Source organism: Phyllostomus hastatus, unplaced genomic scaffold, assembly GCF_019186645.2.
Source record: "Phyllostomus hastatus isolate PE091 unplaced genomic scaffold, TTU_PhHast_1.1 phas_contig_402, whole genome shotgun sequence".
NCBI lineage: Eukaryota > Metazoa > Chordata > Mammalia > Chiroptera > Phyllostomidae > Phyllostomus > Phyllostomus hastatus.
In genome coordinates this window covers 1,838,738-1,854,937 of record NW_025333873.1, presented here as the reverse complement: position 1 = coordinate 1,854,937, position 16,200 = coordinate 1,838,738, and the positions used below count along the sequence as shown (strand labels likewise).

Genomic DNA, 16,200 nt, shown 5'->3' with positions numbered 1-16,200 from the left:
CTGGAATGACTACTTACTTCTGCGCCTACACTGATGCACTTGGGTGTAATTGTTCAACTTTGGGTGCACAGCAACTAGGCTTTTTACAGCGTGACCTGCAAACAGGTAATTGATGGATCTGCTCTGGGCTGCGCCCGCGGGGGGACACTGGGGAGCCCCGAATGGATAAGACAGGGTCCCCTGCCTTGTCGAAGGTGGCAGGAGTGCCCCTAGCCCCGATGCAGGTCGGGTTCCTTGCGCTGAGGGCTTGAATGGAAGAGTGTCTGCACAGCGGGCCGCGGGCTGCTTCCCGCGTTCCCTGCCCTGGGCCAGGCGGGGTTCCTCTGAGAGCCCACCCCGGGATGCGGTGGCAATGTCACAGCAGCGCCACCTCCACCTAAGGTGCACCCATGAAACTCTCCCCCGCCCCAGGGTCCTAACCTCAAAGCCCAGCCTTCTGTCTATTGAGGGGATGGGGGCTCGGGCAGGAGGCGAGCCAGTGCAGGCGCACCCCCTCCTGCATCGCCCCCCCTCTGGCGCGTGCGCGCGCCGGGGACGAGGCCTGCGCGCGGCTTGGGTGCCTGCACTGCGCGCGCGCAGATCCCGCGTGGGACCCGGCTCCGGCGCGTGGAGGCGGCGGGCGGGAGGGGCCGGCGGAGGTCGTGAGCGGCGCCGCGGGAGGCTCCGCGGTGGCCACCGGCGACAGGCTCCCAGCGCGGGAGCGCGCCTCTCGGCCTTTCCTCCGCTTCCCCGCGTTCCCAGCCTGCCGCCCTGAGAAGACCCTAGCAGGTGGGGCGGGAGCGCGCGGGGCTCCAGGCCGGGTGGGCGGGGGCGCGGGTGCCCGTGGGGCCGTTGGCGGTTCTGGGCGGGAGGCGCCGGGGGCTCGGGGAACCTGGCGGCCGCCTCCGTTGGTTGCCAATGTCGCCGGGTCCCTGAGGCCTCTCGGGGTGGCGCGGCCCACCGGAGGGGATGTGGATTCCGGTTTCCGTTCCTCACTGACGGTTTAACTTTAGCAGGAGAGGCCCCCACGGTGTGTGGGACTGGCCGGAACCAGCGGCGGCGGCGGGAGCTCTTCAGCTCCAACCTTGACCGCCCCGGCGCCCCGGGAGTGCCCCCGCCCCGCCCCGCCCCGCGCACGTCGGTGTGCTGCGTGCTGCGCTCAGCCCGCCGTCTTCTTCTCCAAACGGGCTTCTTCAGATCTCCCCTGCTTATTAAATTAAGAAACCTTTTGCCAGTGGAATTTCAAAATTAAGCCAAATGATCTTGCTTCCAGTCTTTCGCTAACCAGAGAGTCCTTAGTTCTAAGTCGTGGAAATTGGGAAGTTTGGAGAAACCCTTTCTCCGAGACCTGTCCTAAACAGGGGTGGAGGTTAGACCTTACCCTTGCGGATTAGATTGATGGGTTTGTAAGTTAGCTTTCTTTTACGTTAGATGTCACGTTGTTCATTCATTCAGAGACTGCACAGGCAATTTGGGTTTAAACTCTGTCTGAGACAGTGTTTTGATATGTATCAGGGAATGATATTCTCATGGGACATTAACTTGCTCTGTGTTCCCAGCTAGGTTGTGGTTCGTATTGTAGTAGTGTCATAGGAGAAGTCGTGCCTTTGAAGTGTTTCCACCCTCTTCAGCAGACACATCCCCCAAATCCTTTAATTGTAAATACTTCGCTTTCATGCTGACATTTGCCTCTTAAGAATCTTCTGCACAATTTAAAGTGAGTCGTTTAAATGGCAGATCACATGGGGCAGGACGTGCAGCGACTGTGGAGGGAAAGGAGAGACAGGAAAATGGCAGAAGTTTAGCTTTCCTTTTTTTTGCTGCAAAACCTTCCTGGTTCTGTCTTATTTTGCTGACATAAATATGCATTTTTTAAATGCTTTCATTCACTATGGACCACCTGGGCTGTAAGATTCAATCTTGAAAAGTAATGGATATGTTTGTGTATGTTTTGTAGACGATTGGGCACAAATATTACGTGTGGGAATTCTTTCAGACGTTCCGTGTCACCAGGTACAGTCCCCACCAGCAAGGCCTTTTTAAAAAGTGATGTTTTACGGGCTGCGAACCAAAGTGTCACAGGTTCGATTCCCAGTCAGGCCACATACCTGGGTTGCAGGCCACGGCCCCCAGCAACCACACATTGATGTTTCTCTCTCTCTCTCTTTCTCCCTCCCTTTCCTCTCTAAAAATAAATAAATAAAATCTTTAAAAAAAGGTTTATTATAAAAAACTGATATTTTACGGTGTCTTCTATAGCTTATAATAACTCCAGTTTTTGGAAACATGCTAGTGATCTTCACATTACAGAGTCAACTTAACTCTCCCTGTTTAAACCTACAGATGTCCAGTTACTTTTAGGCTAACTGTTCCCTTAGTCACTATGTATAATTGACCATGCTGTTGTGGGCTTGCTTCGTCTGTTAGCCTTTATTTGCTTCTTGTTGTTTTAGGCACCTGCGTATTGTTTTCTCCCCTGGGCTTCAAGCAGCACCGTTCTCTTGTGGCGGTGTTCAGTAGGACTTTCCACATGCGGCTCTGAGCTCTTGTGCGGGGCTGGAGAGGTGGAGGAACTGAATTTGCAATTTGACTGGCAGAACCACATGTAGCTGGAAGCTACCGGCTTGGGCCCTGCAGCTTTAATCATTGGTCCCTCGGGAAGTCTCCCCTGGCTCTCTTGAATCCAGCACTTAGTACAAGTGATTCCAGCGTTCCTGCTGGAATCCTAAACTAGGCTGTGATCTGTTGATGCATGAGGGCGAGGGCTTACCTGTTTTCTTTACCTTTGCTAACCCCAGCCTAGGATTTAGTAAGAAACACTTGGTTAGTGTTTGTTGAATGACTAAATAAACTTCTGGAGGGCAGGTATCTTTTGTATTCTCTCTGAGGCCTAGACCAAAGTAAGTATCAAACACTGCAAATTTCTGCTTAGTGCCTGGACAGATTTTGTGTAAATGGATTGTTGGAGATCTATTTTAAATGCTTATTTTGGTTGGGTTACTTTTTTTGGAATCTTTCTTTGTTTTCAATCTTCACTCAAGGATGTTTTTCATTGCTTTTAGGGAGTGAGGAGAGAGAGAGAGAATAAATATGAATATGAAAGAATCATTGATGTGAGAGAGAAATACCAATCAGTTTGCCTTCTCAGATGTGCCCCGACTGGGGTTTGAACCCTCAACCCAGGCATGCACCCTGACTAGGAACTGAACCCACAGCCTCTCATTCTGTGGGACGATGCTCCAACAAACTGAGTGACTCTGGCTAGGGCTGGACTCCCTTGCAGACTCATGAGAAAATACTGTATGAAGTTGCATGAAAGGGTCCCATGACTCCAACTTGTGTGGACACAGCTTGGGTTTCCTGTTAGTTTAGCAGCTCAAGGATGCTGCCCTTAAACCATATTACAAAAAAGCCCCCAAACCTGAGGGCACCTCCTGGCCTCAGTGAGCCTCCTTAGTGAGGCCCTAACAGCCTTCAGCTGCTCGGAAGAAGTGAGTGGGCTTCTCCGCTCACCACCACTCTGTGTTAGGGCATGGACCAGGAGTCCTTGGGAAATCATGAGATATTACAGCCATGTTACCGGATGCTTTTGCTCAGAGCTGATTTGGGGTCATGGAGTAGGATGGGATTCCTATATAAAACAGAGCTTTGGAGATTTGAGTCTACTGTTCACATGTTATATAGAGAGTTAATTAGGGCGAACTTTTTTTTTAAAATCATAGTCTTACTTTGTATAATCTGTTATCACCCATTAACCATAGTAGAATTTCAAATGAAAGGTGGGCACTCAATTCAGTTTGTTTCTTTTTGTTTTAGGCATCTGAGCTTGACCAGTATTCCCAGGTATCACGGGTCTTTGCATCTAGAAATTGCTTTTAGAAAAGGATTCTAAGACTACACAAAAGTTTGTAGAGGTGTATCATTTTCTTTGGTGGGACAAAAGGTAGAATGTTGAGTTTTTAATGAAGGAAAGGAAGTGAGACTGAGGAAAAAGGCAATGAAGACAAAATACAAAGAATCTTCACCACGTTGGTCAGGTAGTGTTGGAGCTTGTCTGGGCTTGAAGTAGCTAATGTGTAAGATGATGGAGTCGATCACATTGTGTTGAATGAATCATCTTTCCACCTTGGCTCTAGGACTTGAATATTTATTAGGTGTGTGTAAGCTGCTAATCTAACTCTGTGGCGAGTGGTAGTCATGTCAGATACCGTTCTTTAAGAATTTCAGCAGTCTGCAATGAAGTGAAAGGTGCTTTGGGGATCACTTTTAAAAAACATTTTTGAATGGAAAACCCAGTCTTGGAGAAGAAGGTTTTCAAAGGTGGCTCCTCTTAACTGACTCAGGGAGATATCCACTTACTCGCTTTGCTGAAGAGTTACGAGTATAACAGAAAACATGACTGAGTCTCAAAGTGGGATTGTAATCAGGTTAATCTCCCTAGATCACAGCTCCGTCGTCCGATACTCCCCTCTTAAAACATCAGTGGTTTTCAGTGCTCGTGGAATTAGACGGCTCGGTCTTTGATCAGGCGTTTGAAGTGCTCCCGAGTATAACCCTAAGAAACCATCACAGCCTTATCTCTTACTGTTTTCCTGGGTGTGGCATGCCTTCCAGCCCACTGCTCCTTTAAAGTGTTCCCCTTTTAAATTTCTGCCCCAGCTTCCGCCTGCTCATCTTCCAAGACCCGTCCTAGGTGACGTCTTCTTCCCCGCACCACTTCCGGTGCTCAGGAGCTGCTGCAGGACAGGTTCCTTGTCCTTTTGTTCCCAAGCAAAACCCGTTCTGTTTCATCGTCTGCAGTAATCAGTGCTACTGTAGTCACCGAGTGGATTGTAAGCATCTGTCACTCATTTCTGCATTTCCTGAAGCCTCTAGAGTAGTGTAGTGCCTTGTGCACACAGAGGTTACACATTTATTCGATGTTATTTCTCTGCCTTGACTTCAGACGTAGTTTCACACTCTGCATAGGATATTTTGTTCCAATTTAACTGCCACACAACTAGAGGCCGCCAAGTAGCAATCCCGAGTTACTCCCGTGCTGAGGAGCTGCAGCGTTGAAGGGGAGCTGTCTCTGTGGTGCGCACTTTCTGGAACTGACAGTGTTCGGGGGAGATCACCCTGCTGCACGGCGCCAGCTCCTTGTTGTTTTCCTATTTACTTGGCAAGGTTGGTGTCACAGTGATTCGAAGTACTGGGTGGCAGGTAATTTTAGCATCCATGAAAACTTGAATACCTTTAACGTGGTAACACTGAATTAGGTTATTCAGTATAGAATGATATCCATGTCCATATAAACATGCACCTCACGAGAAAAAAGAAAGCATTTTACTCTTCACCAGTTCCTGCTAGGATTCGGAAAGCCTGTGGGTCGGGTCTGAAAGGACCCGTTGTCTCGGGGTGGTGACTGTTTCCCGAGCGAAGGGTGGCGCTGGCGGAGGGGATTGACTCGGATGTGGGCTCGGTTAACCAAGTGCAACAGAGCGCATGCTGAGTGACACCCAGTGTGGCAAAACCTGCTGGAGTAAGCTCTCAGCGACTTTTACTCATTCTATTTTTTTCTACTGAAATAAACTAAAATCACTTCCATTTGATTTTGTAATATGGTTCTCTGCTTATATTTAAAGACAGAGAACAAGTCATAATGTTTCATACTTTAAAGATGTGATGTAAAAGAAATGGAAAGGATTTTGTCTTCCCAGTTCAGCTTTACTGGCGTTTTCTCTGCTGTCTCCCTCATTTCTGTTGTGGGCTTGGTGACACGCCCGTCCGGGTCAGAGCAGACGTGTTCAAAGTGCTCCTGTTGTCCGGGGAGAAGAGGTGCCGTCAGTGATGTGACTGAAAAGGCGTGGCCTTCCACCGGCTGCTGGGATGGAACAAACAGACCCTGTGTGTTGTGAAGAAGTGGAACCATGTCAAGCTCTTAGATTCATATCAGTGATGGGATTAATTTTCACTGAAGTTTTCCGGGATGTCAGGAATTAACGGAATTAACGAGCACGCCCTAAACTAGGTTATTTTCACGTGCTGAGCGCATGGCATGAGCTGCCGGACGGCAGATGGAATAACCTGTGCCAGCTTCCAGGAGAAGCTGAAGACCCATTGACAAGGGCTAACGTGCCAGGGTTCAGTACTGCGGGTAAAGAGAACGGCACCGACTTAGGTTAGCTCAGCATTTAAAAATGTTCTCACCTCCTACTGGGAAATAACATTACTCCCGAGCTTTGTCCAGAAAGATTATGTGTGCTGCCGACTCTGTAAACAGCAAGGAAGCTTTTGGTCCCTTCCTCTTGCAAAGAGATTCTTGAAGGTTGACGTTAAAGATGTCGATTAGTTGGATGTGAAAAGGAGGTAGTTTCTTTTGGGGACTGAGGGCAGTCATTCTCGGTTGCACACAGATATCATAGCTTTGCTTTCTCCCCCTTTTCGCTCAAGGTGGCTCTCTAGAAGATGACCATAGAGGACCTTCCGGATTTCCCACTGGAAGAGAATTCTGTGATCGGACGGTACCCGTTCCTGTTTTCGGGCTCTGACGCGTCGGTGGTCTTCTCCATCTCTGCAGCACCAATGCCTTCAGACTGCGGTACGTGGGGGGGCCGTCCGTGTCTGCTGTGAGCCGTGACTTGACCTCTGCCTTGCGTCCTCCTCACACTCGCACCTTTTCCTGGAGCGGTTTGAATGCTGTGGTTTCCACAACATTGCCAGTTTTCGTTTTTCAGAAATACAGTGGCTTTTTCTGCCTCGTAACCTACATGTTTTATTTCCTCTGTCAGCATTTTTGTTGTGTAAAAATGCTCATTTTAAGCACCATGATGGGTTTAGAGGATCTTATTTTCAGGAGGCAGTGGTGCTGAGACATCTCGCATTCTTCTGCTGTTGATGGATTTATTGTGGGTAAATATACTGACTTATGTAAAGAGCCATACACTAAAAAAAAAAAAAATGACCTAAAAGCACTGTCAACCAGCTGTCTCCAGGGGCCCTGCTGTCTCCGAAAGGCCAGGGTTCTCTTCAACACAGTAAATAATCACTCCCGACACAACCCAGATGTGGGTGACGGTGTAATGACAACTTCTAGGACACAAGCGCCCCCCGGCCTCCCAGTCTGGACCCCGTCTCGGCCGTCTCCCACTGCAGCAGTCAGTGTGAACACACGAAATGTGGTAAAACTTAAAGAAAAAGCAGGGAGGGCGGGACCTTTGCCTGGAATGTGGAATGAGATTGGTTGGTACATAAATCGGTTCATTTAAATCTCCTCTGTAAAGCATAAGTTTAGAAGCGTTTGGGTTTTCATCTATTTAAACTTACTTCCCCAATACCGTATTTTATCAGACAGTGAGTTGATAGGTCAGCCTGGCTTTAATCCTGACTCCACCACTTACCGGTCGTGTGATCTTGGGCCTGTTGCTTGTCTTCTCTCTCCCCTTGTTTCTTTTTTGATCAAATGAGACGAACGATAACACTGTTCGTGAGTGATTATTCCAGCACATCGGAGTGATTATTTACTGTGTTGATGAGAGCGCTGGCCTTTTGGAGACAGCAGGGCCCCTGGAGACAGCTGGTTGACAGTGCTTTTAGGTCATTTTTTTTAGTGTATGGCTTTTTACATAAGTCAGTATATTTACCCACAATAAATCCATCAAAAACGGAAGAATGCGAGATGTCTCAGCACCACTCTCTCCTGAAAATAAGATCCTCTAAATCCATCACGGTGCTTAAAATGAGCATTTTTACATCGGACTGCTATGGGATGAAATGAGGTTATGTACACGAAGCGTACAGGGTGGGGCAGAAGTAGGTTTACAGCTGTAGAATGGAAAATTCGTAATTTCCAAATAATTCATAAAGAAGAAAACGAGAACAAACTGTGTTTCCCGACTCACAGTCATAAACCTGCTTTGGCCCCACCCTGTGCATAACAGTCCCTGGCACCCATTAAGCACTTAATAGGTATAACTTATTATCGTTATTATGTAAATGACTCTGCGACTTGCCATCACCTCAGTGTGTAATTACCGAAGCATTGTCACATGCCTCAGTCTTTATTGGGCTACCTCCACCCACCATTATTCTTCTTGGTTCACATCTTCATGCTTATTTCTCCTACATGTATTTTCTGGATCTTTGCTGCCCACTGTGTGGTTCTCAGTCGAGTAGCGTTGGCATCCCCGGGAACTTGCTAGAAATGCACTCCGAGGCCCCACCTGAGACACTGGGGTGGAGCCTGCGTTGTAACAGGGTCCCTGGGTGATCCCCGTTGACATTTGGGTTTGGAAAGCGCTGGCACAGACGGGTAACGGAATAGTTTCCTCTGCCTCTTCCTACAGTCGTGGCACGGCTTCGATTAGAGTCGAGGTTGTTGTAAATGATGTTCTTGGGAAGATCGCTGTCTTCCAGTGCAGGAACATCGTGCGTCTCTTTCCGCTTCAGTTTCCCGTACCCTTACCCCTTCAGGTTTGTTTAAACGAGCCTCACACGTCCGTTGGTGTATTTGTTACTTTTCCTGGTCCTGTGTGTCAGTTTTTCTCACTATATTTCATTTTTTAAAAAATAGGAAATCATTTACAAATGCAAAAAACCCGTGACAGCAAAAATATATTTCACACACATTCACCATCAGAATGAACAAATATGAGCATCTTGTCATATTTCCTTTAGCTCTCGTTTTTTTAGATTAAATGAAATAAAACTTTAAAGTTGAACTTCCCTCCATTTTCCTTTCTGATCCTATTCCCCTTGCTACCCAGGGGTAACTACTATCTTATATTTAGTGTAAATATTCCAAACCATCATATTATACTTTTATTACTTATATGAGTGTCTACAAACAATATGCAGAATTTTTTGTGTGTTTATAATTTTAGGTAAAAATAGATACTGTAGATTATTCTTCAACTTAATTTATTGATCAGTGTTTTTTGAGACCTATCTTTATAAGTTTGACTTAGATACCAAATTCATTTACTTAGCTGTATACTTACTTTTCATGACATATTTATGTTTTTAGAGGCAAGAACATTGATAAAACGACAAATTTTCTCTGACTTAGAAGTAATTTTTGGACAATTTAGGGTTTGAGATCAGGATTTGTGCACTTCTGTTTTTGGTTGATCTTTAAGAAAATTGCAGGGTGATAAATCAAAGTTTCATTCTCACAACAGTTCAGGAAAACCTCATCCTTTTTGGTGATTTTGACTTTGCTTTTCAAAATTGCTTAAGGTAAACCGACTTTTTCTCACATCTAAAAATATTTGTATCGTTTAAGCCCTGGTCTTATTGTGTCTTATTTTCAACATATTTATTTGCAACTTTGATTAAATTTAATTTGCACCTTTTTTTATTTCAGAGTTTTCTTTCTTTGATCCCAATGACACATCATGTCAGGAAATTCTCTTTGATCCCAAAACTTCTGTGTCAGAATTATTTGCCATTTTAAGACAGTGGGTTCCTCAGGTCCAGCAAAACATCGACATTATTGGAAATGAGGTAAGGAATTACTGTGCCTTCAGTCTTGCACGGTTAGGATGCTTCATCACGTAGATTCTCCCCGCTGTCTAAGTGGAAGAGCGGTGGTGAGGGGGAGGCCCTTTGCATCTCCAGGGTTTTCACGGAGCGGTCAGTCAGTCAGTCAGCCAGTGCTCCAGGTTCTCCCCCGTCCCCCGTGCTCTGCACTCTCTTACACTCGGAATTCTGACATTGTAGACTTTCCTTGAAGGCGGGCATTTTTCAGTTTTTCTTTCTTGTACAAATTAACTTTGTAAACTTCAAAAAATTCTTTCATGAAAGTATTTGATTATCATCATGTTTTATCTATACTTTTGGGTAGTTTGTTAAAGATCTAGGCTTAAATGTAATTTACAAAAAACACTTGGTTTTTTGAAGGTGAGATGGAAGAGTAACTGGGTCCCTTGACCAGCCTGTTATTATATTGTAAGAAGAGAGAGGTTTTTTTTTTCAATTTACAAACATTAGAAAGAAAATTTTGCTTACCCTTTGAGGGGTTAAGGAACGCATATGGAGTGCTAGATAACCTTGTAATACTCTTTAAAAATTTCCCTAGTCTGCCGACAAGCTCACTTTTCGTTACTCTTGGGTGCGGATTTACAATGGACCTGCAGGGGAAGCCAGGCCTGCCTGTCTGTTTGGTTGAGGGCTAGTTCGGGTGAGGCAGACTGGCCCACCCAGCTGCGGCGTGATGTCAGCTCGCTCCCGTGCTCTGGTCCTCACGGCCTCTCCCTCGGTTCCCCCAGATTCTGAAGAGGGGCTGCAATGTGAACGACAGAGACGGGCTGACAGACATGACTCTCCTACATTACACGTGCAAGTCTGGAGCCCATGGCGTTGGTGAGTATGCGGGGACCCCGAGGACTGCCCAGCACAGCTGTGCTGGGGCCTGTGTGAGCGCCCGGTGCCGACCACGGTCCCCGCGAGGGCACCCTGCTCTGATGGCCGTATTCCCTGAACAGGTGAGGACTTGGGTCGGTCCTTCCACAGACCTTGTTCCCTTTGCTTCCCGTGCTCAGGGAGGCCTGTGGAGCCGCCCGGCTCTTCCCACCCTTTCTGGCTCCAGGTTGGGTGTCCAGGCAGCTCAGCACCCCCCCCCACCCCCGCTCCCCCAGACCCCAGGCTTCAGGCCTGTCCAGGGTCCGTTCCTCCAAACACGACATGTGCTCACATTTTCCAAACTTGGTGTTCTCCTCTGCTTTCCTGTTGTATAAACCTCCCTCTGCTATTTAACTCTTAGGACCGTCTCTCTGTTTCAGCTGTCCTATGTTGTGCTTTTTAAACTATCGATGGTGAAGGATTTGTTTTTTTTTTTTTGCGCAATCTCCCATGGACTGATACTTTTGTAAAATAACATAAAAATAAAATTATACTAGAAAAATGAAATAAAGACATCTAAAACACAAGCCTAAATATTTTTCAAAAGGCATAAAATGACATTTCGATTAGTATTTTCATAAGAGATGATTACGTAGGGAGAAAGAAAAGAGTTACAAAAAGTCCAGACGAGTTATATTTGCAGCTGGCAGTGGTCCACGGAGCACTGGCCGGGCGCACTGTTTTCCGCGGCTTTGCGGTATTCCGCCCCGTGGGCATCTCCTAGTTTGTTTAACCGACTTCTTGTTATTGTGCTTTCAGGTCATTTCAGAATTTTTACTCATAATGACATGTGCCATGGTTAACATGTTTATAGCTAAATGTATATCCACACCCCCGAGTATGTTTATTTTGCTAGAATAAGTTCCTTGTAAGTGAAATTTCTGCGGTATAAGTGTGTATATTCAGTATATGCTGTTTGCTTTGGCTTTTTAAATGAGGTAGTGGATAGCTGTCCATGGGAACTTAATATGTACCGAAGAAAATAATTTAGAAAACCTTCCTTAGGTGATGTTGACACAGCTGTAAAATTTGCAACTCAACTTATTGATCTGGGAGCAGATGTTAGTTTGCGGAGTCGCTGGACAAATATGAATGCTTTGCATTACGCTGCTTATTTTGATGTCCCCGAGCTGGTAAGAGTGATTTTGAAGACATCTAAACCAAAAGGCAAGTACTGTAAGATCGCCATTAGATGTTGCTAATTGAACATTTCATTAGTGGCATAAAAATGATAATTCAAAGAGGTTTGTCCTAATCCATCTTGTTCCATATGGCATCCCATCATTTAAAAAAAGACTTTAAACTTTCTATATTGAAGATTAATTACTATCGTTTCACGAAAGGCTTAGTACAAAGAAATGCAAAATAGAAAGTGTCTTCTGGGTTTTATATCTCTGCAAATTTTCCAGTATAATGTGGATTTTATAAAGTGTAATTGAATCTTTGAACTATATAATTCTTTGTCTTATTTGAGTAGCCAGAAATAGAGCAAGAAAGCCTTCAGAGGCAAGCACTGAAATCATAAGGAGTATTTTAGGTAGCATTTAGTTCTAAATTCTGTGATTCTATGAAAGGACGACATTTCTTTCTTTCTGTCTTCCTGTGCTGATGTCGCTATCTTAAGCTCGAACATCAGAATGTCTGAATCACAGTCCTGGTATTCTGACTTTTTCTCGGGCCCTCTCAGTGGATCAGTGTTCTTTTATGAAGACAAGGGGGCAAGTGCAGTGGTTTTAACTGCAGGGGCAGTGTCCTGTGCTTTCCCCATTTTTATGAGACTTGTTTTAGAGATTCTGTAGCTAAGTTTCCCAGAATGCCTGTCTGTAACCTCTGCTTTGTATCATTGTCCATTCTCTCCGTAACCTTCTTGCTTTTGAATAATGTGAGGAGAAAGACCTTTCCCGATAGCACAGTGTCTGTAGTAACTCAGGTGAGTTTGCTGTGAGCACGTCTTGGTGCTTTTCAGTTGTAGGTGAGGCGTGTGGGGTGGTGCGATTAGGGTAAGGTAGGAGCAGCAGAAGCAGAGGTATAGTAAACCCTTGTTACAGAAAACACTCGAGATGGGATCCCCAAATCTGGAGGATTTCCTGTGTCTAAATATAGCATCATGATGTGATTTATTGAAAGTTATTAAAATGTCCTTAGAATTGCAAGATTTCTTTTCTTTCATGAAGTCCACATTCATTTGTTGAATAAAATATTGTGATTGAGTACAATATGTAGGCATTTATATATTTTTTCTTCCTGGTTTGAAACTTCTGCATTGTTTTACCTACCATTTTTTTTAAAGATTTTATTTATTTATTTTTAGAGAGGGAAGGGAGGGAGAAAGAGAGAGAGAGAGAAACATCAATGTGCAGTTGCGGGGGGCCGTGGCCTGCAACCCAGGCATGTGCCCTGACTGGGAATTGAACCTGAGACACTTTGGTTCCCAGCCTGTACTCAATCCATTGAGCTACGCCAGCCAGGGCTTACTATTTTTTTTCTGTGAAGAATCAGATAGTAAATATTTTAGGCTTTTTATGGTTTCTGTTACAACTACCTGGTTAGGCAGTTGTTCCATGAAAGTAGCGATAGAATATGTAAATGAATGTGTGTGACTGTGTCCCAGTAAAACTTTATTTACAAAAACAGATGGCGAGTTCAGTTTGGCCCGTGGACTGTTGATTTCTGGTCCTGACCCAGACCTTACTACCTCCTTGGAGTTGTCATGGCAAATACATGAGAGGTTTCATGCGAGATTGTGTTAAGATGGTTGTCTCTGCAAATATGAATTATTGTCATTAGTTGCTTTTAAATATAGTTTAGTTTGTGATAGTTGGTAAACTGATGATAACACGAATCTGTTTTACAATAAAATTTTATTATACTAAGAAAATAATTGGTTAACCACATTGTAATATGAAAATTTTGTTCCATTGTGAAATGTTGCTTCTAGTGGGTTGAGTCTTAAAGGCTGGGTAATAAAGCTCCTCTCCCTAGCTGTCCCTCTGAAACCCAAAATCTGTCTCCGTTTACATTGTGGTGGCTAACTTAGAATTTCAGTTAACGCACTTGTGACGTTGGATTGCAGATGTGGACGCCACCTGCAGTGACTTTAATTTTGGGACGGCTCTGCACATCGCTGCGTACAACCTGTGCGCGGGCACCGTGAAGTGCTTGCTGGAGCTTGGAGCAAATCCCGCATTTAGGGTAAGAGGTTAAATGTAAAGAATCAAAACATCTAGCATGATCTCCCAGTAAAGAGCTGAATCTAGATGTTGTTGTTGAGTTCTTATGTAAGGAGATAATGTGTATTTTTGTGGCCCATAGGAAGAGGTATGATGATAAACTTTATCACAAATAAATTTAGGGCATAGCAGTGAATTTCAGCTCCCTTATATTGATAAGCTCTACAAAACCTACTTTCATTCAGCAAAGTAAAAGAGTTGTCCTCTTTTAGTGTAAGGATCTTTCACAGGTTTTTGATAGATTTATAAAAGTTAACTGTCAAATACGCATGCATATATTAAAGTTTTGTTTCTGTGTTAAATTATATTTTAAAGTCTTTGGGAAAATTCTTATTTCAGACAGTTTTTAAAAATGCACATTTAAGCATGGAGTAAACATTTGAAAATCAAACTAAAGGAAAAAACATGTGTTTCAAGGTCACCACATGGGAGTGGATTTCATAATCATTAAACCCTTTGGTGTTTTACTGTCTTCACAAAAGTGGCTCTCGGTGTTCTTGTCCTTTATATTAATGTCAGTGACTTGCTCTGATCGGAACTCTTTAATTAATTTATTTAAATTATATTTTATTGATTATGTTATTACAGTGGTTCCAGTTTTTCCCCCTCTGTGCCCCTCCACCCAGAGTCCCCTACTCCCTCAGGCAATCCCAGCACCATTGTTCAGGTCCATGGGTCATGAGCATAAGTTCTTCGGCTGCTCCATTTCCTATACTGTACTGTACACCCCCGTGGCTATTCTGTAGCTGCCTGTTTGTACTTCTTAATCCTCTCACCTCTTCACTCATTCCTCCATAACCCTCTCCCATCGGGCAACCATCAAAACATTCTCTGTATCCATGATTCTGTCTCTGTTCTTCTTGTTTGCTGAGTTTGTTTTTTTAGATTCCATTGTTGATAGATATGTATTTATTGCTATTTTATTGTGCATAGTTTGACCTTCTTCTTTTTCTTAAATAAGTCCCTTTAACATTTCATATAATCATGGTTTGGTGATGACAAACTCCTTTAGTTTTTTTCTTGTCTAGGAAGCTCTTTATCTGCCCTTTGATTCTATATGATGTCTTTGCTGGGTAGAGCACTCTTAGCTTTAGGTCCTGCTTTTCATAACTTTGAATTTTTCTTCCTAATCTCTTCTAGCCTGCAAAGTTTCTGTAGAGAAATCAGTTGGAAAACTTACAGGAACTTCCCTGTGGGTAACTAACAGCTTTTTTCTTGCTGCTTTTAAGATTCTCTCTTTATCTTTAACCTATGGCATGTTAATTATAATGTGTCTTGGACTGGGCCTCGTTGTATCCATCTCATTTGGGATTCTCTATGCTTCCTGGACTTGCATGTCTATTTCCTTCACCAAATTAGGAAGTTTTATTATTTTTTTAAATAGGTTTCCAACTTCTTGCTCTTTCCTCTTCCTTCTGGAGAAGAGAAAGTGTGAATGTTGGATCTCTTGAAGTTGTCCCATAGGCTGCTTACACTGTCCTTGTTTTTTTGCATTCTTTTTTCTTCTTGTTGTTCTGATTGGTGGTTTTTTGCTTCTTTATGTTCCAAGCCATTGATTTGGTTGTTGACTTTATCCACTCTAAGGTTGTCTCCCTGTAAATTGTTGTTTCTTTCAATGAGTGTATCCTTCTTTTCTGACTAGATCTTTTTTATGCTGTTAAGGTCCTCACTAGGCTCCTTGAGCATCCTTATAACTAGTGTTTTGAACTCTGCATCTGATAGATTGCTTATCTCCATTTTGTTTCATTCTTTTTCTGGAATTTTGATCTGTTCCAGATCATTTGGGCCATGTTCCTTCATCTCCTCACTTTGGCAGCCTCCCCTGATAGGGATTCTTACTTGGTTCTGTCCCTGCTCTTGAAGGGTCAGGGGTGGGGAATGTTTGCAAAAGGTTCCCCTCCTTCTCCCTTGTTTTCTTTTTCCACCTCCCCGCTACTTCCTTGCCACTTTTCTTTCTGTTTTACTCCATCTGTTAGTTAGTTAACCCCTCTCCCCTTCTTTCCTTTCTCCCTTCCCTGCTGTTTATTTGGCACTGGGAGAAAGCAACAGTAGATTGTTGAGGACAATAGATTGTCCATCCCCTCTAGAGTGGAGGATGGGCACGTAAGCAGTCGGTTTTGCTGTGGTGTGTTAAGTCTAGTTTTAGAGCGGCAGGTGGGGTGTGCACAGAGTGCCACACAGGAAGAGTGTGTATCCAAAGCTTCCTGGCAAAGGTGACGTTGAGTGCCCAGACACAGTTAAGAGTTCACCGAGTACACGTGGGAGGGAGGTGAGGAAAGCATTTGAGGCAGAGACGAGCGAAGGCTAGGAGGCGATGATTCAGGTTGGCTGGACTGGGCGGTGATCCCTGTTTGCTTTTGCCAGTGTTGGCAGTGGCGAGAATGGCAGCAGGTGTCAGACTGGGGGGGTCAGACTGGACCTTGGCTCAGTTTCCTCTGCACTTGAGTTCTGGCTTGGAAAGAATTCAGAGCCAAGACTCAGGCTGTAAGAGACTTGTTTATTTAGAAAGTCTCAGAGGTAGGAGTGTTGGAAGGAATGGGCTCAGGGAAGAAGTTACAGAGGCTAAGGAAGGGCCCTTGGATCCTAGGAGAGAGAAGGGAAAAGGTAACAA

General features: G+C 44.5%; 1 protein-coding gene across 5 annotated transcripts in view; it reads left to right on the top strand.

The window, feature by feature from the left end:
• The window catches only part of CLIP4 (CAP-Gly domain containing linker protein family member 4), an 81,623-nt gene that overhangs the window by 34,618 nt on the left and 30,805 nt on the right, over positions 1-16,200 (top strand). For 4 of the 5 annotated variants that reach the window (XM_045844302.1, XM_045844300.1, XM_045844303.1 and 1 more), the window contains 5 exons: positions 6,412-6,559; positions 9,323-9,462; positions 10,227-10,320; positions 11,365-11,526; positions 13,433-13,551. In XM_045844302.1, the coding sequence (XP_045700258.1) occupies positions 6,427-6,559; positions 9,323-9,462; positions 10,227-10,320; positions 11,365-11,526; positions 13,433-13,551 (648 nt within the window). In that variant the 5' untranslated portion in view covers positions 6,412-6,426. Of the gene's footprint in view, positions 1-594; positions 769-6,411; positions 6,560-9,322; positions 9,463-10,226; positions 10,321-11,364; positions 11,527-13,432; positions 13,552-16,200 lie in introns of those variants that run through there. The other variant, XM_045844301.1, reaches the window with a different exon arrangement.